This window comes from Mugil cephalus, chromosome 9, assembly GCF_022458985.1.
Source record: "Mugil cephalus isolate CIBA_MC_2020 chromosome 9, CIBA_Mcephalus_1.1, whole genome shotgun sequence".
NCBI lineage: Eukaryota > Metazoa > Chordata > Actinopteri > Mugiliformes > Mugilidae > Mugil > Mugil cephalus.
Window position 1 is genome coordinate 27,644,919 of NC_061778.1, and position 24,442 is coordinate 27,669,360.

Consider the following 24,442-nt stretch of genomic DNA (forward strand, 5'->3'; position numbering starts at 1 on the left):
ACAAATGTGGAATTGTTGTGCCTTGTAGAAACTGTGCTACAAGGCAAGGATACATAATGCTATAGGAGCAGAATAAAGGCAAGTTATTTATTTATTTATTTTTTTAAGGTGTGATTGATAGGAATTATTGAGCTCAGTTTTAAATGACACTGAAAATTACCAGCTTTCGGCTAGAAAGAAAATATTTGGTAAAATAAATTCCCGGAAATACTATGATGAAGGATAGAATACAGTATCAAGGTACTTTGTTGTTTTGAAATTTCTGAAAGAAATATTGATTGCGCAATGTGACATCATCTCAACTTACAATTCTGTCCGCAACCACATAGGAAACCAGAGAGAGAAAAGGAATTCTCATCTCATCTTCTGTACCGCTTAATGTCGCGGGGGCTGCTGGAGTCTATCCCAGCTGGCATCAGGCGAGAGGCGGGGTACACCCTGAACAGGTCGCCAGCCTAACGCAGGGTTAACACAGAGACATACAACCATTTGCACTCACACACACACACCTAGGGTCAATTTAGAGTCACCAATTAACGGGCATGACTTTGGAGGAAGCCGGAGTACCCACGCGAACACAGGGAGAACATGCAAACTCCACCACAGAAAGGACTCGAACCCTGACCTTCTCGCTGGCAGGCATCAGCGCTAACCACCGAGCACTGTGCCACCCCGAAAAGGAATTCTTGAAGACAAAAATATAAAAAGTGCATCTCAGGTAGTTAATAGAAGTTAGGAAACAAGGACCATTAGAAGTGAGGTTGAGCGTTTTATATCCCATGTTGGTAGTTTTCTAGACTCCAAATGAAACTGAATCTGGTGACACAGAAATACTGTGCTAATAAGAAATGCTAGAGGGTGGAATTTGATCAAGATTGGGTCTCATGCCCATTGCTCAAGATTCAAGATCACTTTATTGATCTCCACAGGGAAATTGTGGGGAGCAATACTAGTACTATAATAGTCAAAATGAGAAATAAAAAAGGTAACATAAAATAAAAATAATCGTAAAAAAATAATGAGGTAGTAAGTAAGAATTACAATAAGAAATAAGTAAGAAATATACAATCCAATCTACAGTCCTATGAGATGAGACATTTTAAAGTGTCTCAGTCCCAAAGTTTCTCAGTGCAGATCTAAAGTGTCTTAGTGTGATGTTATATAAAGTGTGAAGTGTCTATAAAGTGTCCTGAATGCAGATGCGCAACAGACAGTTCTTGGGTTTTAATGTGTTAAATGAGGCCTTCAGTCTGTGTATAACACTGGGAAAAATCAGGAAGAGTGTTACTTCCCTTATCTCCCCATATAAGGAGTTGTTTTCTGCTTTTCTGCAGCTTGCTCACAGACTAGGATATATCACACCTCAATATTTCATACTCTGGAAACCAGATAAAGCTAATTGGCTACACAAAGAAATTCACTGACACATGAGAGGCAGTGCTCCTCCCTATTGTTTACGGGCAGAGTCCAGGTAGAACAAGGTCACCGTGTCTGCTTAGATAGGGGCCATAAAGTGGTTGAAGTCTCAGTGCTGAATCAATACCTATTCTCTGTGCACCAAATAAATAACCTAAACCAGCGTAGGGAGGGTGAAGGGGGTAACTGTCACAGTCCAGGATGCTACCTTCCTCATGTAGCACCTTTCAGTGACAGTCCCCACAGAGTCTAGACTCCTCCTCAGAACCAAGCCAGCCCTGCGAATGAGTGCTCCAGTGCTGGACTCAGCACATTCAAACAACACTTCCACACACAGGTCTCCGGGCAACAAATGTAGGCCTGAATGAAAAAGGGTGACAGTTACTTGCAGTGTTACATGATCATTTCAGATTGCCATTATTGACTGACTTGTGCGTTCATCAGCACGCATCTGATGGCCCCTGTACAGGGGATGCTTGGGTCAAAGTGGGCTGATAATCCACACGTCTTAAAAAAGTTTGTTTTTGTTTTTTTTTTCCTCATAAAAACATAAATGAAGAATCAAGATTCTCAATGGTGAAATAATCAAAGTTGACATATGGTAATCATAAAAAAGACAAACTTTATTAATTTTCACTCTGATAGAAATTGGGGAAACATTGAACAAATCAAATTAGAAATAAATTGACAGTATTGTCCACTAGATTTCTGGGGAACCATATGGATGAATTCATAAATTTCAGGAGCCATATTGATGAATTAACAAAGAAACTATGAAAATATATTGGACTTATATTGGTTTCTTAGATTTAGCCACTCCTTACATTATACTGATCATTATTGGAGCCTCATCTAAATTACTGTAATATCATCTGAAACAATACTTTTCCCTGTCACTTAGGCAAATTGTTGAGATTGCAGAAGAAAATAATACATGTAATATCTTGGTCCAGACTTGATGCTCCTTCTGAGCTGCCTTTTCATTGCTATGGGTTTCTGAAAATTACCGAGCTCAGTATTTATCACAATGCTTATCATATTGTGTTGTCAACATGCTCAATGACTCTGTGATCTAATTCCAATTTCCTCCCCTCACATGCTATCAGACTAGGGAAAATAATCATATCAAAAACAAAAACTCAGATGTACCAGCAACAGTATAGTTTGTAAAGGTCTGCAGGTATGGAATGATCTTGACTAAGATTGCATCAAACTGTACATGTTTTTTTTGTTTGTTTTTTTAAAAAAAAAAGACAAACAAGGCATCTGCTGTTAAAATATGCTCAAAAGTGAAATAATACTGGAATCTTGTCTGTTTACCTACATGTATTTGACTGTGTTAGACTAAAAGTACCTTGTTAGGAGTAGGGCTTAGTTTTTTATGAGTGTCACTGTAGGTCAATGTGCATATAGAATGGGCTGTGGGAGAGTGTGGTTTGCCAAGAGTGATAGGTTGGCATCTTGGTGGATAGAAGAGAGTAACAAATAGGCCACGCCCCCATTTGGATGAAAACAAACCACCAGCGTTAAATACAAACTCCCACGTAAGCAGTGTTTATTTTCTGTTGCTATTGATTGGCTGGAAAGTCAAGTAGACGGCTTCTTTTTATTTATTTTTTTATTTAACGTCGCCGATCATCGTTCGGCAACGACATTATGTGTCTGCCTGACTAGCAGTAGCCCTTTCGCCCACTTTCCAGCCGATGAATGCTAGCAACACAAAATAAACACTTAGGTGATTATCTTACGGGGGAGGGGTTGTATTTTTTACCTTAATTCCCTTCGGGGATGAATAAAGTAATCGATCTATCCCCAAATGTGACGAGATTCAGAATCACTGACTGTATGTACTGTACTGTATAATCTCATATATATCTATGTCTGGTACCTACAGAGGCGCCCTTTTTGGCAGTTGGGTACTCTTGGACCGAGCCGATCTTGAGCTATATATAGTCACTGATTGAGACGCACCCGACTGCAGGCAAGATGGCCGACAAGGGCACCGCCATACCTAAACACCATGCAGGATCCCCAAAGCGTAAGTTTCTTCTTCGTGTAAAGATCAAGCTGGTTGCAAACAGCTATTGAAAATCGAAGAAGAAGATCGTCTTAGGAGAGCGGGGTAAGATAAAGGCATGAAAAGTTGTCTTTTAATTTTCATCCAGTGAGTGTGATATGGTCTCTAAACTGTTATTTGTGCTATTTACAAATGCAATGCATCAAACAATTAAAGTGTCTCTTGAAGTTTTTCTGGTTAGAGCTAACGTTAGCTTAGTCAAAAAAAGTCAAAAAAACAAAACAATAATTACATTAAAAATAAAAACAACAAATACGAGAGGGTGATTTGGCATAACAACACTCGTGTATCAAATATTTTGTAAAGATTATCAGATTATTAACTATGAATTCGGATTTTCTATTCTTCAGGATTACACCAATATTTCGATATGGCCATGTATAACCATACAGACAGATTTTCAGATTTTGAACAAGTTCACATCCAAAAAAAACACAGGTGCTTTGTCGTTTCTACACTCGTTTTCCAAATGTAGCAATTCTCTACAGCTAATTTAAACCTTTTATTAATTAATTCACTAGAGAGGTAGATGTTTTTCTGGTTTTCTTTGTTTTCTTTGCATTTGTAAGGGATTCAGAATTTTAGATATTTTGTTTAACTAGATCGATCTTTTAGATTTATCGTAACTTTTAACTATGTTTGGGTGAAAGCTGTTTACTAAGTACTGTCTTAATTTATTGTTACATTTTTCACTAATGAGGTAGAAAATATACTAATGCCGCACGGCTCTGCTAGAAAGAAAATTTTATCAGCGTTTTTTGTGGTGTGTTGTGGCGTAAACGTGCGCACTACCTAGAGACTACCGAGACCTAGTCAGGTGGGTTGATCGACATTTCGATTTTCAACTCATCGGACTGGTGACCGACCATGGCTGGGCTAAAGATCTAAGGGCTAACACCATCAGCAGAAGTATGTCCGTGACCACCGTCTATTTGCATCTGCACGTAGCCATATTCTGCCTGTGAACCATTGACTTTATATATCTTTATACGGTATGTGCTGTAAACTCACAAACATCACGTAGTTTATTAGACCCTGGACAGCCTCGCCGCTATTGCTATTCAGTCGTGTCTTCAGACTGCAGTATTTGGCACAATTCCATGCACCTCCCCTAGAAACACTACACGTCCCGGTGATGAAGAGGGAAGTAATGATTGGTCTGGCCTGTCCAAAATGAATATCCATGTACACTTCTTTCAGTGGGGACACGCACACATTTTCCCCCCTTGTTCAGCCTCTTTCAAATTATCTACTTGGACGTCTTTTCTATTTCTGTGTTGTTTAACAGCAACGAGAACCCCATCCCATTTTGGATTGATTTTACTAATTCAGCTTGACGCAGGATACAAAAATTACGAAATAATTTTATCCTGTCGAGGGCAGTGACATGCGCAGTGGCGTCGGCACTGCCAAAATCTTAAAGGAAGAGGAAAGAAGGAGGGGAGCAGAATTTGACATTGGTCATTTGGACAGGTACAATTTATTCAGCGAATGGGGGTACCGAGAATACCAGTGAGGGGATTTTGCAGCAAATAGAAACAAATGAGTCCGTTTTGGTATCCGGAAGCCGCGACCGACAGACGAGGGCGTGGATGAGCGAGTGGGTTTTTCCCATGACATTATAGTTTACGTTAATCCTTGCCAGTTCATACTGTCGAATTGGCTGGCTGTGTAAAGTTAGGGGGCAAGCACTAATCCACTACTACGTTCGTCGTGTTGTTAGCAACCTGTCCTTACCCGTAAACTGACTGTTGCATGAGGATTAGTAAAACCTGCCGACCTCTCTCTCATGTTAACGGAAACACGCTGGTGAAAATACTATCATTTTACTTTCACTTCCTATTTGCACCAGTTGTCTCACTTTGTTCTCTAACGGTTTACAGAATTCTCTGTGATACAATAACGGCAGGCCAGAACGATGAGCTTTTTGTACAGGTTAGTAACAAACTGCTGTTGGTCTCTGAACCTCTGTTGTGTCAACGTCTTTCTGAATGTGTGGCCTGAGTTTTCTTCTTGTAATTTTCATAATGCACAGGGTCAGAAGCAGTGAAATGAAATTACAGTAACTCTTTGCTGTTGCAAAAAGCAAGTATTTAAAATCGTAATACATTTTGAAAAGAACACTGCATAGTATAAACATCAAGTTAACTATATTAACATTGAAGATGTTGAACAGTCCTTCTATCTATCTATCTATCTATCTATCTATCTATCTATCTATCTATCTATCTATCTATCAGATGATTATGTGTCCCAATAGGTTAGAGGTCATTAAAATAACTGCTAGGGCATGTCACTTACTATTGCATTATAAAGAGACATTGTGACATTGTTTTTCGGTTTGATCACTGGTCTAGCAGCCTAAACTGCTGGCCACACCTAACATCAGGGTTAGGTGTGTAGGTAGCCTACACCTAGGCTTAATGTTAGGTGTGGTAGTGGATATACAACTTGGTATTTACATGTTGCTGTGAGGAACAGAGTTTGATAACCTTATTTTACATAATACTGTGGATGTCCTGATCAGAAACTTCTGGAAGTCACATGACACTCAAAGTGTATAAGGTGAACAGGAATGAAAAAAGCACAGTGTCCTGTGGGGCTCCTATCGTACTCACCAGCACATCAGACAGGACATGACCCTGTGCAGTGAGCCATGGTTTGGACATATGGGCTCATTGCAGGGGCAGGAAGGGAGAGATGCAGGAGACAGTGAGGAGATGTGGGGGACCAGCATGAAAGAGAGAAGTCTGAGGCCCTGTTCAGACCTTGCATTAACATCCATCCTGGGCAATCCAATTGCAAGTGCCTCAGCTTTTTGTACCTATGTTCACACTTGACACTAACAGCCTGTTCCAACCAACCTCCAGATACAGTGTGCTCTGTATGCAAATAAATACGGACATCATTTAGGGTTCAAAATATTTATCAGTGGCTGTCTTTAATGGATCATTGTCACTGTTTCAGAAGCACAGACAGGTTTGTTTTATGTGCATGTGTCATGAACTGGGCACACATGTTAGGTTATTATTTATTGATCTCTGCCCTGACTTACAATAGACCTGGACAAAAGTCAGATTAAACTTAAAAAGACTTTAATGATCCACCAGGGAAATTGCTTGGTCACAGTAGCTTTGTTGCACATAAATTACACTCTTAAAAACTACTAGAAAGATAAAATAAGATTAGATTAGTATAAAAATAAATATTATCAATAAAATAAAAAGTGTAATCAAATCATTTACATATATTTACATTTACATATAATTATTATTACATATAATAACTCCAACCGTGGAAACATTTTACTAATGGTAAAAAAAGAGACAGGAACACTGATATTCTATCATTTTATTTGTTAATTCTTGTTTAGATTAATTACAAAGGCACGATATTTTAAAAGACTTGTTCAGTGGAGGCTGACCTATTTTTGGTCATATAGGCCTATGTCAGTATACATGTTAATAACATGTAAAATGATATGTATAATAGTATGTTAAAGCAAATTCTTTTATGGCTACAGATTCAGCTCTGACCCTGACCCTACTATCAGTCGCTATTTTTGAAAGTAACCCAGAAGTTCCCACTTGTGCTAGGACTAAGATTGTCTGATACTCAGGCTGCAAAAAAAACATGATCAGGACATCTCTACAAATCACGTCTGCCTGCAATATAAACACCATATTTGAATAGACCACATTTTGTGTGACTGCGGAAGTAACTTTTCATCTGGTCTCTGTGCGTGTTCAATGTGCATTTTGTGAAAACTGCAAACAATATTAACTGAAACCGTGTGATTTATTCATTTCTTTGCTGTCTTTTCAAGACGCCTGAGACATCTGCCTGCAGTATGGAGATGGAAGAGGTGGGTGGAGGTTTCTCCCCTCCCTGCCACTGGCTTCCATTGTAGGACTTTCTGTTCTACCACTTCAGAACCAGGTGCACAACTCATTTTCAATGTTTATTGCCCTTAGACAGGTGTGACGGAATACTGCAGTCTTAAATACAGATACAGTGTTCAGGTAGTAGCAGTTGTAGTAGCTGGAGCAGAGATAGACATTCTCTCAAGGCCTTTTACAACCAAGCTCCATCATATCTGTCTGAACTACTACACACCCTCCCATACTCTCAGGTCCTCCTCAGTCACTCAACTTACTGTACCACCGCCCAACTGTCCAATGGAGATTCAAGATTCAAGATCACTTTATTGATCCCCACAGGGAACCTGTTTTGTCCAAGCGTCCCAAGATAACAAAGAACACATATCAACCAGACATAGCCATAATAATAAGAGTCAAAATAAAATAAAATAAAATAATTTTAAAAATAGAATAAGAATGAGGTAGTAAGAATTACAAAAAAATAATATACGTCAGCTACTGTTGGGTCAAATGGGAGACCTTTGTGAGACCCCTGGCAGTTGTTGAATCAGCCTGGTGGAGTCTTCTCTTTGGTGTCTCGAACAACTTGTCACGAGTCCGCATTCAGCATCATAGTGATATTTATTGCCGCCAGTAAAGGAGAGCAGTCTTATAGTGCACGGAGGTTCACCACAATCCTACTCTGAAGTGTGAGGGTCCTTGTTCTCATCTCTTATACCTTCATCCATCCCCTACATTTGGGCCACACCCTTATACCACCCCTTCATATTAACCAATTACACCATTAGACCTTACCTTTTATTTATTTTTTTAAGGTTCATCCTAACTTACACTAATAGCTTCACAATTCCCCTAGGTGTTCAATTTTGTTAAGTTATCCCTGCCCTTTTTCCACCCTTATTTTCTAACCCACTTCTAAGATTATTTTTAAAAAATAATTTTACCAAATTTTACCAAGTGCAATAAGTGCAACTATCTTCTACATATTTTGTGCCCTTACACACATGTCCTTGTGAGGTGTACAGTAGATATACTTTTGATTTCAGTGCTCTCCTTTTGTGTTCCAGTAGCATATGCCTGGTTTAGGCCCATCATATCAAACATCATATTATAGTCAAACTAATGACAGTATAATCAGACATATCATTGTAATAAATATAACCTTATAATCAAACATCGATGTCATTCTGATTGTGTTTTTTCATTTATCTGCTTCTTAGCACATCATAGGCTTTACAATTATACTACACTAGCAACACCTGCTGTACAGTGAAAGTTAGGGCTGTTGCTATATGAAGTAAAGTAAGTAGTGATTAAGTAAAGAGATCTTTGTCTGGTAACCGTTTAAAAAAAAAAAAAAAAAAAAAGGGGAAAAAAAGCATTTTCCATTTTCACACACTCTGGTAGTGCGTATCTTCTCCAGCGGCACGGGGCTGACTGTGGATGGTCAGACGGGGGTCTGTAAATCTTGCTGGCAAAGAACGCAGTCAGTTTGCTGCAAGTCTTGAGAATATTCTCCCACCTGAAAACTCTCTGGCAAGTTTCAAATCCAGACTCAAAACTCATCTTTTTTTAATATAGCTTACTCCATTTAATCCATTTCCCTCTTATTGCATTTCTATATACTTTTAAATCTGCTTTTACTATATTGCATTGTATGTTTTATTCTCATGTTTTTTTCCCCAACATTATCTTTATTGAGTTTTCAAAATGTTTACAAATTACATAAATATACAGAAATAAGAGTGCTCTCACATCAAAGAAGACGTCAGGGGCAACTAAATTATTGTCCAGCATTCAAATTGTCCTTCCTTCCAAGTCAGGTATTTGTGCGATAACACAGAGCAACACTTAGGTGAAAGTGTAAGTATAAAAACAAACAAAACAACAAAAACAACAGCAACAACACCAACAACCAGAACAATAAAGGTTTCTCTACCTTATCAAGAGTTAGCTCAGGTTATTCACTATTGTGCATGGATCAAAAAATACAAATTTAGATGTACAGAAAAAGAAATGTATGATGATGATGATGTAAAGAAATCAAATATCAAAAGAAAATAAATTATTTTAGATCACTACAAAGGACTACTGACAACTACGCCTCATCAGCTTCATTCCCCACATTGTTTAAATCCACACTCTCCATATATTCCATAAAAGGACCCCAAATGTTTTGAAATAGTGGAAGTTTTCCTTTTATAATGTAGGTTATCTTAATCTATTTGCTGAGTTTTGGTTTACTGGTACTCCTCCATGAGAGTGCTATGGCTCTTTTTGCAAGCAGTAAACATAAATCCAGGGCAGTAATTATTTTTCTAGACATGTGACGTCTATCAGGATATAAACCTAGAATAAAACGTTTAGGGTCAAGAACTAATTTTATACCTAATCTCTAAAGTTTGTTTAATCTCCCGCCAAAACTGTTGGACTTTACTGCATTCCCAGACACAGTGGAAGAACGTCCCCTTCTCCTCTCCACACCTGATACACAGGTTTGGGATAGTATCGTTATACTTGCTAAGCTTTTCTTGTGTCACATATGTGCCAATTGGGGTACTTTGAGACGAGCATTGGTAGTTTGTGTTTGTGCTTCAGCACACGCTTTTTCCCAGTCCTCAGAGGGCAAATCCTCCTGTAAATCTTCCTGCCAGGCATCAAGTTTCCTTAAAGAAGACTAAGAGGGTCCCTCCGCTAACATGTTATATAGTTTGGAGATAACTCCCTTTCCAAAGCAATCTGTTTTCATTTCCGATTCCAAAGTGGAAAACGGTGGAATCAACAAACACAGGTTTTGAGATGATTTAATAAAGTTTCTTACCTGTGGATATTTAAATTGATGTTTATTTGGAATATCATACCTGGTAATCAACTCTTCAGATGACATCAAAATTCCACCATCTTATTTGATGAGATCCACCTTCGTCTTTATACCTTTTTCAGCCACTTCCTAAAACCAGGGTCGGATCTGCCTGGAGGGAAAAACTGGTTTCCCCAAATCGGGCTGGCATGATAGAGAGGACCAAATTGTAATCATATTTCTGAGTAGGATTTTTTGTCTTTTTTTTTTTTTTTTTCAACATTTCAACTTTTGCTGAGTATATGTACTGAGGAAGAGGGAGAGGGACTTAGCAGTTTTCAATATTTATCCAAGGTGGGAGGGACTTATCTGGTAGATAGTCCTCAGTTGAGCTGCCCAATAGTACCAAAGTGGATTGGGGCACTTGAGGCCTCCTCGATCATACGGTAGGTAAAAGAGGGGACAGCAATTTATCTATAAATAAATTTTTTATAAAGTTCTGTCGGCAGTCCATCTAGGCCTGGGGTTTTGCCTGTTTTCAAATGATCTATCGCTGTAGATATTTCTTCCTTTGTTATAGCTGCCCCAAGATCTGCACTTGTTAATCCTGAAATTTTAGGTATTCGGAGGTTTATCTAAGAAGGATTTTGTTCTTGTCCCATATGTGTTATGTCTGAGCTGTATAACTTCTCAAAGAAGACCTTAAAGAGGGTCCACAATAATCTGTCCATCACTATTTTCAACTAAGGTATTGTTTTTCTCATTTTGTAATTGTTTGAGGTGCCAGGCTAACAGTTTCCTGGGCTTTTCCCCCAGTCATAAAATGCCTGCTTAAGACACAAAAGATGTGATGCTGCTTTAGAGGCAGAAGGTTCGTTATACTGTGTTCTTAGTAGCGGACGTTTTTGATGAATGATTGGACATAATGTTTGACAGTATTCCCCCTCAAGCAATTCAATCTGTTTCCAACTTTTTTGTTTTCTGATAAGTTTGATTTGCCTTATAGCTAGTAAAACTAATTATCTCGCCTCTTATGTAGGCCTTAACGGTTTCCCACCTTAAAGAGGGTGGTGTTTCATCTTTATTGGTTTCAAAAAAGATATTCATTTGGTTATCTGAGAAGGATATAAATTCTAAATCTAGGAGACATTTTTGTTTAAATCTCCACCTAGGGTGATCTCTTAGTCTTAAATCTTCATATATTAATGTATTTGGTGCATGGTCAGATATTAAGATGCTATTATAGTGACAGTCCTTTATTTTGTGTCTCAAATTAGCAGAAACCAAAAAGTAATCGATACACAAGTAAGATTTATGTGTATTTGAGTAACAGGAGTATGTTAGACCTCTGGGGTTCATATCCCTCCAAATATCTGTCAGATTAAGTTCCTCCATAAAGTGTTGAATAGTTTGTCTACTTGTGGTATGAGTTATCAGTACCTGAGCTTCTATCCAATTCTGTGTTCAATGTGCAGTTAAAATCCCCTGCTATAATACAGTTACCAGCCAGAGATGAAATTGTAAGAAAGAGATTATGAAAAAACTTCGGATCATCAATGTTAGGAGCATATAAATTTATCAGGTTTATTTTTTCCGTAATAAGTTTGCCCTCTGGAATAATGTATCTCCCAGTCTTTAATAACCCTTGTCACATGAAATGGTATGGATTTATGCATCAAAATCATAACTCCTCTTGTCTGGCAAGTAAAGGGTGCTGAATATATATTGCCCTGCCACCTCCTCCTAATCTTCGCCTCTTGACTAGATAACAGGTGCGTTTCCTGAAGTAGCATGATATCAGAGTGTACAGATTTCACCCTAGTCATTACCTGTTTTACCTTTTTCAGTTTTTGTAGTCCCCTGCAGTTCCAAGAAGATATTTTAATTCTTAATCCACCAGACATAACGTACAACATTGTTTTGGCTTCTCAGTACATTCAGATAATTTAAAGACAGAGAAACAAAAAGCACCTGGATGTTAAAAACTACATCCATAATAATAAACACTGAACAATATACCCCCTTTAACTTTGTTCTTACCCAGGTCCACTTTCTGCTCTCAAATCCCTAACAAAGTTCTGGTTAAAGATATTAGACTGTCCGTTGTGTGTCACCAGCAGCCGTGCGGGAGGAATCATGCCGTATCGGATCCCCATGGCTCGGAGCTGCTATCTCACAGCATCAAACTCTTCCTCTTTTTTTTGTGTACGCCGGTTGCGAGGTCTTTGTACAGTTTCACCTGGTGGTTCTAGAATAACATCTGTTTCTTTGCCCTGGCAGCTTTTATCACGGCCGTTTTGTCCTTGTAATTTAAGAACTTCATGATAAGAGTCCTTGGTGGAGCAGTATGTGATGTACTCTCTCCACTATCAGAGCGGTGCATAACGGTGCCAAGTTCAGAGCCTCCGGCGGCCAGTTCTCCAAGAAGGCGCACGCGTCCTCTCCCTCCGCACGAGCCTGAACACTGGCTTGCAGACTGGCGATGCTTCTGCTGCAGATATCCGGTTTTCCGCCTCACCGACCCGTTCAGTACAGTCATTAACAAAATGCCATCTAGTTTGGAGGAAAAATCAGATTTTAAGTTTGCAATTGCAGCGAGTATTGCGTCTGAGCCCATTTCCACCGTTATTCTCTTCTCTGTCGGCTTGTTATTTTCCTCCATTGCCTCGCTTGTATTATCCTCGTTAGCGTCTTGGCTAGCTTCAGGGCTTAGCATAGAAGTGAAGTTGGATAATTCGACTGTACCAGTGGCTGGCTGGCGGGTTTTGAGTTTCTTTTAGTAAGAGGCATCACAGCTGTCCCAAGACGTCCTTCAGTGTCTCATATACCGAGTATTGTCCAGAGTTTTACAGAAAGATAGCGGAGCCGAAGCAGCACGTCCTCTCAGCAAGCTGCCATCACCGGAACCATCTTATTCTTATGTTTTATGTGTTGCAGTTTTATGTAAGGTGGACTTGATTGCTTTGAAAGGCACCCACAAATCGAATTTATGATTATTATTAAATATTTAGTGTTTCCCTGGGTTTACGGCCTTGGTTAATTCAATTCAATTCAGTTTTATTTATATAGCGCCAATAACAATACAAATCATCTCAAGACGCTTCACAAAAACCAGCCTGCAACCTCCAGAGCAAGCCTGAGGGCGACGGTGGCAAGGAAAAACTCCCTTTTAACAGGAAGAAACCTTGAGCAGAACCCAGCTCATATGGAGGGACCCATCTGCCGAAGGCCAGCCGGTTAGAAACAGAGAAGATAGAGAGAAAAGAAGAGCAGGAGAAACAAGATAAACAAACTTCTGCCATAGATACATACATCAAGCGGAAGGAAACATGTAGGGTCTAGTAATATAACACATAGCTGATGATCTGTGACAGTTTGTGAGTATAACAGGAATTATGGGCAGGTTGGTGAATTGTTCATCTAGGTAGGAGTGGACAACTGGAGGAGGCCATGATGACTGGGACAGATGTAGTTTATGGAGAACAATTTTATCAGTGAAGAAGCTCATGAAATCATTACTTCTGAGGTCTGAAGGAATAGATGGCTCAACAGAGCTGCGACTCTTTGTCAGCCTGGCTACAGTGCTGAAAAGAAATCTGGGGTTGTTCTTGTTTTCTTCTATTAATGAAGAATAATACGCTGTTCTAATCTTACGGAGAGTTTTTTTTACAAGTTGTTAAACTATCTTTCCAGGCTATGTGAGCTTCTTCAGAACTAGTGGAATGCCAAATTCTTTCCAGCTATCGAACTGTCTGCTTTGAACTATGCAACTGTGAATTATACGATGGAGCTACCCTCCTTCGATTTACCATCTCTTTAGTGGTACAAGGTCAACAGGTAAAATGTTGAAAGTGAGAAATTGTATACTTTTTTTGAAAAATGTGATCATTTTGAATTTGATGTCGGAAATGTGTGAAAAAAGTGGGAACAGTGGGAACTCTGATTCATACTTGTTAGCACTCGTAAGCATTTTTCCTTTCTTATGCCCAACTCCTTGGTGTTTTTTTTTTTACTGTGGAGCTATGTTTCATATATATATGAATGTAGGTATATGATATATATGTGTAAGGTGTGATTTAGAATAGTCTTGGGTATTTCAATTATTTCAAGACCAAATCGGATGAAAAAGACATCAGATGGAAGCATACGATGCTTTAAAACCTGTATATAACTTTAGCAGTAATAGTGATATCACCGATGTTACCCATGCCATGCGCAATAATTACCCCCAAAATCACAGACAATCTGACTTACATAAGGAACGCAAACGGAATTGTACTTCATTTGACCATGCATGCAAAAGTTGCAGTACTTCCGGCAGAAAGAGGACATACACTGTAGAAAAAAAATAAATAAATAAAAATAATTGTAATATAACGGAATTTTACTGATTATTTTTACAGATTATTTCTGTATTTTAAAAATACAGAAACAACAACGAAAAAGACTGCAATTTTACATGTTAATTTTAAAATAACATGAAATTGCTGTAACTGTGGAAATACACATGAAAACATGATATTTCTGTTCTTTTACAAAAAAACCCATTAGAAATACAGATATTTATTGTTAAAATATGTTCACAAATGTATCGTAATTTTACAAATGTTTGTCTGTTATTTAATGGAATAAACTGTAAAATTCAACAAAACTTAAAACTTAAAAAAATCATTTAAAATTACTGAGAAATTAATAGTAAAATAACTATTTAACACTGTAGGCTATTGTGTGTATACAATATATACAATCCAATGTAAATCACAAGTCTTGAATTATTTCACAGCATGTCTGAACAAAACACGTGTAATCAGGAGACATTTTACTGCTGCAACGTCTCCCTGTACAAACACAAAAGACAAAAACGTGAACGCGACATGTCATTGGAGTGCGTGCTTTGAAAAGCGCTGGTCCCGTTTGGATTGGTCGACAGAAACGGTTGGAGAAGAAGAAGAAGAAGACATGCCATTGGCTGTTGGGACACTGAACATCCGTCTTTGATGTTACGCTTAACAAGGTCAACAACCACCACGGGGCTGTTCCCGTTTAGTCACAGAAACTTGGAGCAAACAGCAGCTAATGTCGAGTCTGGAGGAAGGACGAAGGCAGAAGGCAAGTATCAAACTGAAGCTTAGTAGTATTAGCTTTATTTACCACCATGCCTCTGACTTTACTCAGTCGACAAAACCAATCCGCTAGCATGTCGTCAATTGAAATGTTAGCTAACTACATGACAAAAGTATGGCTGGCGGCGGCGTCTTCACGTGGCGTCTGCCAGTGTTAGTCATAGATATATATCTATGAGTGTTAGCAGTCAGCCAGACCAACCACTTTTTTATTTTATTTACGCTAACGTTAGCTTAGCACTTAACAGTGAGTCATTACGTTTACTTTTGTGAACTGACTAACACAGGCGGAGAAAAAGAGGAACAACATTTGTTTAGAGCTGCCACAATGAACAATAATCGATTATTAACCCTCTTCTACATTTTCACTAATTTTTTTGGCCATACCTTTTACTGCGTGTCTTGAAATGGCATGATTTCTGGCTAGGATAGGAAGCTGGATTTTATGGAACGTGTTTCCGCGCAGACTGCTCCTACTCCTCCACATGCAGGTGTCGCTAATAAGCCATTTTAATTAGATTTTCTTCCAAAGAAGAGAGAATAAATGTCTTATAAATGATACTGATACTGAAAACTAATATTTTCATCTTCCTCTTGCCTCTCACAAATATAGGAGGAGCGACCTACTCTGCCTTTTTCAAGGTTTTTCAAATTTTAAGTTTGGTGCAACACTAGTCAGTGGTCAACATGAAATTCAAAACAATACTGAAAAATATGTAAAGGATAAGCTAATGATCATCTTCTAGTTTATTGAGGGGAGATCTGCTAACACATTTTAGGTCGACTTTTTCACAACCAATAGCATTTATTTTGATTTTGGCAAATTTCATGATTCATCATTTTTTTTTCTTTCTTTCTGCAGATAAGTGGTGAGAGTTGATTTCATGGCATAAACTTGAGGTTAAGAACTCCACTCCTTTCCATGCTGAACTGTACAGTGAAGCAGTGGCACTCAGTACAGGGTCTTTCTGTGTTTAAACCAAGGTGAAGCACTTGAATTCAGACAGATTTAGCTCATGCTTGTGATGCAGGACCAGCATGTATACTTTATTGTTACACCTCATGATGTGTCCTATGTGCCAGCATTTGCATTGTATGAAGTGAAACAGGCATGAAATGTTGGAAGCCTGAGCAGAAACTAGATTATTACCATTTGCATGTGTACAAGCTTTGTGGGACAAGAGTAATTTCACTTAAGCATAGCATTGTTGACTCAGAGTCATCTGAAGTTTGAAAGATTAAAATCTGACAGTAACAGTATTTTTCATCCCTTCTAGTCCTCCTAGTCATGGATGCAGAGAGTCCGCTTCTGTCTTTCATCAAATCAGTGCCTAAACTGAGAGACCCTGAGCCTTTGCTGGAGCATCTGCAATGTTTAGGAGTTGGACCTGAGCTACCTGCAGGAGAGTGACCTCCTTTCTGTCCTCAGACCAGTTGAAGCCAGGAAACGTCTGTCACTGCTCAAAAAGACAAGTATGTTTTTCAGTTTGTACAGAATAAACTTTCACATTAAAAAAATGTGCATAGTCAAAATCTACTTATTAGGTCCACCTGTACTAATCAATGCAGTCCAATACAGCAGTTCTACTATGAATTATACTTCAAAGAATCTTCTCTACATTTTTGTTGATGTTTTGAAAAAGGTGATGACTATACACTACACCTTGTTCTTCACTGATTTCATAGCGGGTCTTAGTGGTGGTGTACTGCATTATATTGAGAAAGGAACAGTTTAAAATATATCAATGGCTACTGAGGATAGAATTATGTTAGGTAATAATATACCCACATTGAGCTATGTGATGTCTGTGTTTAAATATTACTACTATCTGTCCTTTAATAAGGCCAACAACATGTCTTGGACAGTCCTCCAAGCAGCCAGAGCAACCAACAGTTGAGCAGAGCCAGTACCAGTACAAGTCCAGTAACACAGTCTGACCAGATGCCCCTCTCTGGTGAGTACATGCATCTGTTGCACACAATCACTCTTTTGGGCTGAAAAATAACATAATCTACCTGTAACTTAGTGTAATATAGTACAATCAGCAGCAGTGAATTGACAGTGTGCTTATAAATCAGTATCATCAGTTGGGTCTATCTTCTCTAGATTCTGATTCGGTAGCAAATGACACACAACTAATGATGGGATGGGATTATGGGATGAACACAGGATACTTTATCACAATGTACAGAAAAAAATGACTTTTGTATCCAGCAGTAGCAATAGTTCCCCCAACAACAATATGTTGTTCATTTAATTCCCATGTATAGTCAGCCTGGTGTGTATTTTCTTTGTAGTGTGTTATGTTGAGATCTTGCAAGCTTGTCCGTCCCAAAGCAACGGTGTTATCTATAGTGGGACTCGTGTGACTGCTGTGGTGTTGGAAAAGGCTGTATCTTCTTGCACCTTTATCCTGGGCCTGCCTCTTAAACTGTTATTAGCTGTTATTATTTAATAACCCCTAATATTTTCTGTCTTCTCTTCAGGTGGTGACAGCTCAGAAACTGCAACTTCACTACGATCAACAAGTAGTTCAAGTATGGACACCACACCTCGTCAACTGTATAGGTCAGGGTCTTTCGTTCCTCTGTTGCAGCTCTCTGCAGCGAGCGGTGCGGAGCAAGGATGCTGATCAAAGCCGTTCACTTTTTCACACTAACTGCCTCAGAATAGCATCAACTAGTCACTCATCAGTGAACGAGCGAGAGTTGCACAACAACTGAATGACACTGAATGCCACACTACACTCATGGTTGTAACATCAACCAAAAAACACTGAACTCCCACAGTGCATTGCAGCTCATTTACTAGTCGCTTTCGAGTATTTAATTCAAATATATTTTTATTTTAGTGCGTTAGTTTTTTAAATATAATTCGAAATTTGAATTGATGGTGATCTTTTAACATTAAAATAAAATGTATTTAATTTTTGTTGCACAAAATATACGCCACAACTGCCGATGTGCGACACCCGCCGGCAGGTCCAGCCCGCTATTTATTGAACTTTTCGACCCCAGGTAAGCTAACCACGGATAAATCCCTGTTATGTTACATAAATGCAATTTCGGTTTCTCTGTAGCAGTTATTTCATTTCATAAATGCAACACACTATGGGCCTAGAATAGAGGTGAAAATGATATATGCAGTGTTATCTTCATTTTAGATGTCGAAGGGGTTTTGTGGCTCCCAGTGTTTTCTTTCCAAATGGCTCTTTTAGTGTTGAGGGTTGCCGACCCCTGGTATAGAGTATGGATTAATTTCCAGTGACGTTTCACCAAGTTTCTAATCAGTGTTGTGGATGTATGGTGACTTGTATGTAAATTGGTACTCAACTATTTTTTATTTTCTTTTTTTTACTTTTTTCTCTCATTACCAGTTCAGTTGAATTTAGTTTGTGTTTTGTTTCAGAACCAGTCATTTTAATTGAATAGATTTTTGAATATTGCTGTAATAATGGCTACCTGCTACAGTTGAATAAAAATACGGAGAATGGGAAATTGTAGCTGTTCTTGTTCATCTTGGTCTCATTTTCTCTCATGTACTCATGTTTTGAAAAGATCAAATTATTGTTGTATACTGTTATATTACATCTAATCTAATATAGCCTACAGCCTTTCTAAATAAAATAATGCCATTAAAACAACTAATAAGAGCACATTTCTGTAACTTTAAACATAATTATTCATATTATAATGTTAATTTGCCGTCTTTATGGGTAATTTCATTATTTTAAAGTGTAAAATGTTTGTAATTAAACGTTAAAAACAACGTAAAACAATTAAATATCCATTTGATGTTTTCTAAAATTAACAGTAAATTCTTGCAATCTAACCAAATATCTAGTTTTGCAATAGTTTTTGACGTGTTTTGAAAGAATAATCACATTATTTTGTGTCATATACTGTTGTATTACATCAAACATAAATTATTATACAATCTCTTCCCATAAAATAATGTCATTAAAACCGATTAATAACAGCACATTTCTTTCAATTTAAGCATTATTGTTCGTAATACAACATTTATTTACCATATTTGTAGGTGATTTAATTGTTTTAAAATGTGAAAATGTTTCTAATTAAACGTTAAAACAACCAGAAAATACGGCAAAATCTTGTTAAAATTACAAGTAGAAACTGTATTTTAATTATGGAAAATAACTGTATTTTTATGAGAAAGTATTTTTCTGTTATTTTACAGTATTTTATGGCGCCCCTGCTGCCAGGAATTTATCGTTTTTTTTTACGTTTTTTTTTTTTTTTTTTACAGTGTAGTTTAGCTTTGACCAGCACCAGAGTATCTTAAATTATATCAAATAGGCAGACACACTATAGTTACTCTGACAGCTGCTCAAAATGTCAGAAACTGGAATATTACAGATCCAGTTTATTTGTTCATGTATCATTATGTTAGAATATGTAAATAGGTTGGCTACATTAACTCTTAAAAGCTCTTTTCCCTCTCATTGTAGATCCCATAGAGATCCACAAGAGAAAACTTTTTCTGTGGTTCAGCCACCTTCCTCAGGAGGAGAAACAATTTGGGGGATACTTCAGCCCAGAGACCATGCATGTCAGTCCACTGATCTTGGAGAGATCAGCTGAAGAAAGGGCAGGACTGCTCAGCTCCCCATTCCAAACCCAGAACCCCTCCAGCCCCTCTTTGACTGTGGAGCAGCTGTTTCAGCCCACTGAAAGCTGGAGTGAGAGTCGGGGGCTGAATGTGCTGCTGTACGGGGCTGTGGGAACGGGGAAAAGCACAGTGGTTCGAAAGCTGGTATTGGATTGGTGCACTGGGAAAACTCTGGTCCACTGCAAACTTCTAATTCCGTTCTCGTGTGAGGACCTCAGCCAACTGTCAAAGTAAGGTGACTTTCTCCTGCCCACTGTCACATAACAGCATAGTCTAACCCAACTGCAAAATTTACTGAAGATAGTTTTTGAACTATTCCTTCTTGATAGAACTATAGAAATATAGTATACTGAAACAGGAAACTTGATTTTAATCCTGCTGTACCTAAATGACCACTGTAAAAAGAAACACCAGGGAAGATGCTTACAAAATTAAAGATCATGACAAAATACCTTTTTCTGTTTCTAAAAATGTTCTCTGTCTCAAGTCACCTCAGGCCAGGTGACGGTAACAAAATTTACCAAAAAGCAAGAGTAATACATTTCTCAGTTTATTTAATTTAACTGGTTATTTTAATGAAACTTGCCCTCAATAAACTTGGTAAAGTGGAGAACACTAACAGGCCCAAGGTAGAAGAATTTAATAGTTGACTGAGCTGTGTTTTATATTGAACAATGTCATCTGACAGTTACATTGACAGGAGGCATCCCACCTGCTATGAAGGGCTCATTTAGGGACTAAAAATAGACAGAAAACTGATAAAAAATAGAGCAGAGAGATAACTTGTGGACTGAAGAGTTCAGCAGTATAAATTTGACAAATGCATGTACATTGTTTTGTATTGAACACAGACTAAGGCAAAGGTAAAAATCCAATGTATAATGTTGACAATAGCTGAACTAAAGACAATAATGGCTTTTGTTGCCAAAATCAGACATATTTCTGAAAATACTGTATACCCTATATGTAGGTTAAAACTGTAGTTATCAATGACCACAAATGTCTTTCAGTCTACAATACTGAGCTATAAAATATATTATTTGTTAGAAAAAATAGTTAGGGTAAGGCTTAAGGCAGACAACAATTATAGGTTTGATTACCCAATCTTCAAAATACTTTAAAGAAAGATGAAACTTCATTCAGGTTTGAGCCTTTGGGTGTATCGCTGCACTACTGTCTGAGAACTCATCTGCGTTGAAGAGATGTCTGTTGAATAAACCATGTCTGAATTTTATTATTCTGGAAGTTAAGTGCTGCCTACATATTTTCTCACATCTGTCACTTGCACCTACTCTTCAGAGATGCAATAAAATAAATGTAGTTCAATTAGACTTCCCTTTGATTTTATTTAATAACGTGCACAACAGAAAAACGTGACAGCATTTGGCAATTGCTTAGTAAAGGAAACTCCCAATATGAGGAGAAGAGAATGTTGCAACTCAGAATGGGGTGAGGAGTGGACGGAGGCTGGAGTAGGGCTACAGCACATTCAATATGAAAAAAATGATTTTTAAATTGTCAGGCATTATATTTGGCAGTGTGCACCAGAACATTCAAAAATTAATAGAAAGATGCTTAGATGGGATAATAAAGGAATCAAATGATGTGGCTTGGCTTTGTTACTTTTGATGGACGAGTTCAACGTCACATTTCAGTGAATTTATTTACTATGATGCTAAGATTACTAACTTTGGTGGCCTAAATCTGTAGCAAACTGCTGTTTCACAATAGTGACAAATCCGCTTTTTCACAGGACGGCTTCCTTAAGGGACCTAGTGAGCAGGAAGTACCTTCACTTGAGAAAACACCCCCTGCTGAGTGGGGAGGGAAACCAGGCCAAGGATGTACTCTTTCTCTTCAATGGAATGGAGAAGATGCAACTAGACTTCCGGATTGGAGCCACAGAGCTTTGCAGTGATCCAAATGAAGCATTTCCTCCATCTGTGGTGGTAGTGAACCTGCTGAGAAAGTACCTCTTGCCAGAGGTAGGTGGCAATCCATCATCACTACAATGTTTTGAAAATCTGAAATCTGGACTCTGTAATGGACTGTAATGCTAATAGATGTCAATTACATGGCACATCTTGCTGAATTAAAGATGCAAAAAGCAGATTACTGAAGTGGATTACTGCCCTTTGGTGGCACTAGAAGAATTTAAGGATGAACACAAGACAACCAAGGGAGTTGAAGAAATCACTGGTGAAGATGAAATTAAATGGGTTTATTGGGTTGTCAAAGTAACTGAAAGGTGCTTAAACATTGGGGAAGGATTAGACCATGTGGTTGTGTCAGAATAAATGAAAGTAATATAAGAAAGGTCTGACTAATGAGTCTCTAAATTAAAAAGACATTTCCAAATACCATGGTATCCACCAATAACCCTAGTGTGTGTGTGTGTATATATATATATATATACATATATATGTGTATATATGTGTGTATATATATATATATATATATGTCACCCAGGTTTGGAATGTGTAAGGAGGCATGTGGTATGAGTCCTCAAACTCATACCACATGCCTCCTTACAATGCTCACAATATACACAACTCAATAGCTCAAGGCTCACAAAATGACAGAGGAAAACTAAAAATTAACCTGGGCCCCTTTTGTGAGTGCCATAGGCGAATGATTCGCTAGCCTGAGTTAAGAACTAACAAATGAGCAGCAACAGTACAGTTCATTGCCCTTGTCTGGCTAGTAACAAGGTTAATAAGTCCTATTTGTGGTGTAGAGAACTGCATATCCTCTCTAAAACATGTATTTGTATTCTTGAAACTTTTATTGGAAACATCCATTGGAGTGATGTGCCTGTCCATGTTAATCATGAATTCTGTATAGTGGCTAAAGTCTGCATTCACCCCAGTCCTAGGCACTTATTTGACCAGGTACCAAGATGACAGTTTTTGAGTGAGCAATTACAATGAGTGAAGGTGGAATGTCTGTATGAACAGAAAGTACTGTGTGGACCATTATAGTACAGAATCTTTGTTTCTCTATATTTTTTCTTTGTTTTTGTCCAGAGTAATCAAATACATATTTTTGAATTATGTTTTACCTTTATGTTATGCCTGTGTTTATGATTGTTTTTTTTTTTTGGGGGGGGGGGGGGGGTTGTTTCTTGTTTCCCAGGCCAACATATTGGTTACCACCAGACTATCTGCTTTGGACTGTATCCCTCCAAAGTATGTTAGCCGTTATGCACAGATTTGTGGATTCAATGACCCAGACCGTCAGCGGGCATACTTCACAAGCCGTTTGTTGCAGCAGAATGGAGAGAGTGCACGTCACCAAGAGGCCAAGGCACTTATAGAGTTGCTTTACCACAACCTCAAGAGAGAAACCCAGCTGGCGGCAGCCTGCTACCTCCCCTCCTACTGTTGGCTCACATGTGCTACTTTACACTTCCTCAGTTTCACAGATGCTAAGTCCCCTATTCGCACACTGACTGGAATATATACCAGTTTCCTCAGGCTGAACTTTGGGGGTGAGGTCCTGGGCACTGGAGCATGGACAGATATGCCCAGTCAGGGACACCACAGATCTCTGATGTTGTATGTTGTTGGTACAGTTGGTAAACTTGCATTTGATGGTGTGACGCACAAATACACGTCTTTCTCACAAAGAGAAATTGAGCAGTGGATAGGAGGAGAGACCAAGACTGATGAAGAGCTACGTCAACTTGCTGTGTTCCGGACCGATGTACTAGACTTCTTCTTAGCCCCATGTGTAGAAAGTGGTAAGCATTTACCACAAGAACTCGGCGAGAGTGATGAAAGGCGTTATGTATTTGCTGTCCCAGCCATGCAGGAATATCTTGCAGCTCTTTATGTGGTTCTTGGAGAAAACAAATCAGCTCTACAAAAGCTGACCAGTCAGGTGTCTTCAGCCATTGGTCAAGTAAGCGAAGATGTGAATGTTGTTGTTGGCATACTTTCTAAGTTCATCCCCCTCCGAATCTTTGCTGTATTCAACCTCCTTAAGCTTTTTCCAAAGCTCTATGAGAAAATCAGCAGCTATAACAAAGGTAGCATTGCCAGAACCATGACGGCTGAGATGTTCCGTACTGAGGATAGTTACAACGAAGATGTCTTGGATCAAGTGACACAAAGCCTTCTTGGAGTCCATGGCCCACAGTCACAACAGTACAGTGAGGGCAAGCCTTTTGAGCTGTACCCTATCTTCATGGGTGGACTGTTGCATTATGGTAACCGTGTGCTTCTTCAGCAACTTGGGTGCGTCATTCACAGCACCACAGTGGCCCAGATCACACGTGCCCTTAGGAAGTACCTTGTCAGAGGTAACGTACATATTCTTTTCAATCTTTTTCATCCATTACGGAATTTCAAGTTATGGTACAAGACTTGGTACAAGTGATTTGAACCCCTGTTACATTCAAGCCACCCCAAACTAGTTTACAAAATGCTGATTAAACTCATCAGTTAATCTGTCTGTATGTTGTAGTATACCAGAGTTTTAAACATAGCAACATATTTTAAGTAGTGATGG

At 38.5% G+C, this 24,442-nt stretch overlaps 1 protein-coding gene across 5 annotated transcripts in view; it reads left to right on the forward strand.

Moving 5' to 3' along the window:
* The first annotated feature begins 3,516 nt into the window (after positions 1–3,516).
* nlrx1 (NLR family member X1) overlaps positions 3,517–24,442 on the forward strand; it is a 35,313-nt gene continuing 14,387 nt past the window's right edge. The window contains exons 1-6 of one of the 5 annotated variants that reach the window (XM_047594579.1): positions 3,517–3,538; positions 5,377–5,428; positions 7,320–7,432; positions 19,770–20,160; positions 21,684–21,915; positions 23,066–24,233. In XM_047594579.1, the coding sequence (XP_047450535.1) occupies positions 5,412–5,428; positions 7,320–7,432; positions 19,770–20,160; positions 21,684–21,915; positions 23,066–24,233 (1,921 nt within the window). In that variant the 5' untranslated portion in view covers positions 3,517–3,538; positions 5,377–5,411. Of the gene's footprint in view, positions 3,539–4,330; positions 4,486–4,695; positions 5,094–5,376; positions 5,429–7,319; positions 7,433–19,769; positions 20,161–21,683; positions 21,916–23,065; positions 24,234–24,442 lie in introns of those variants that run through there. The other 4 variants (XM_047594577.1, XM_047594578.1, XM_047594575.1 and 1 more) reach the window with 4 other exon arrangements.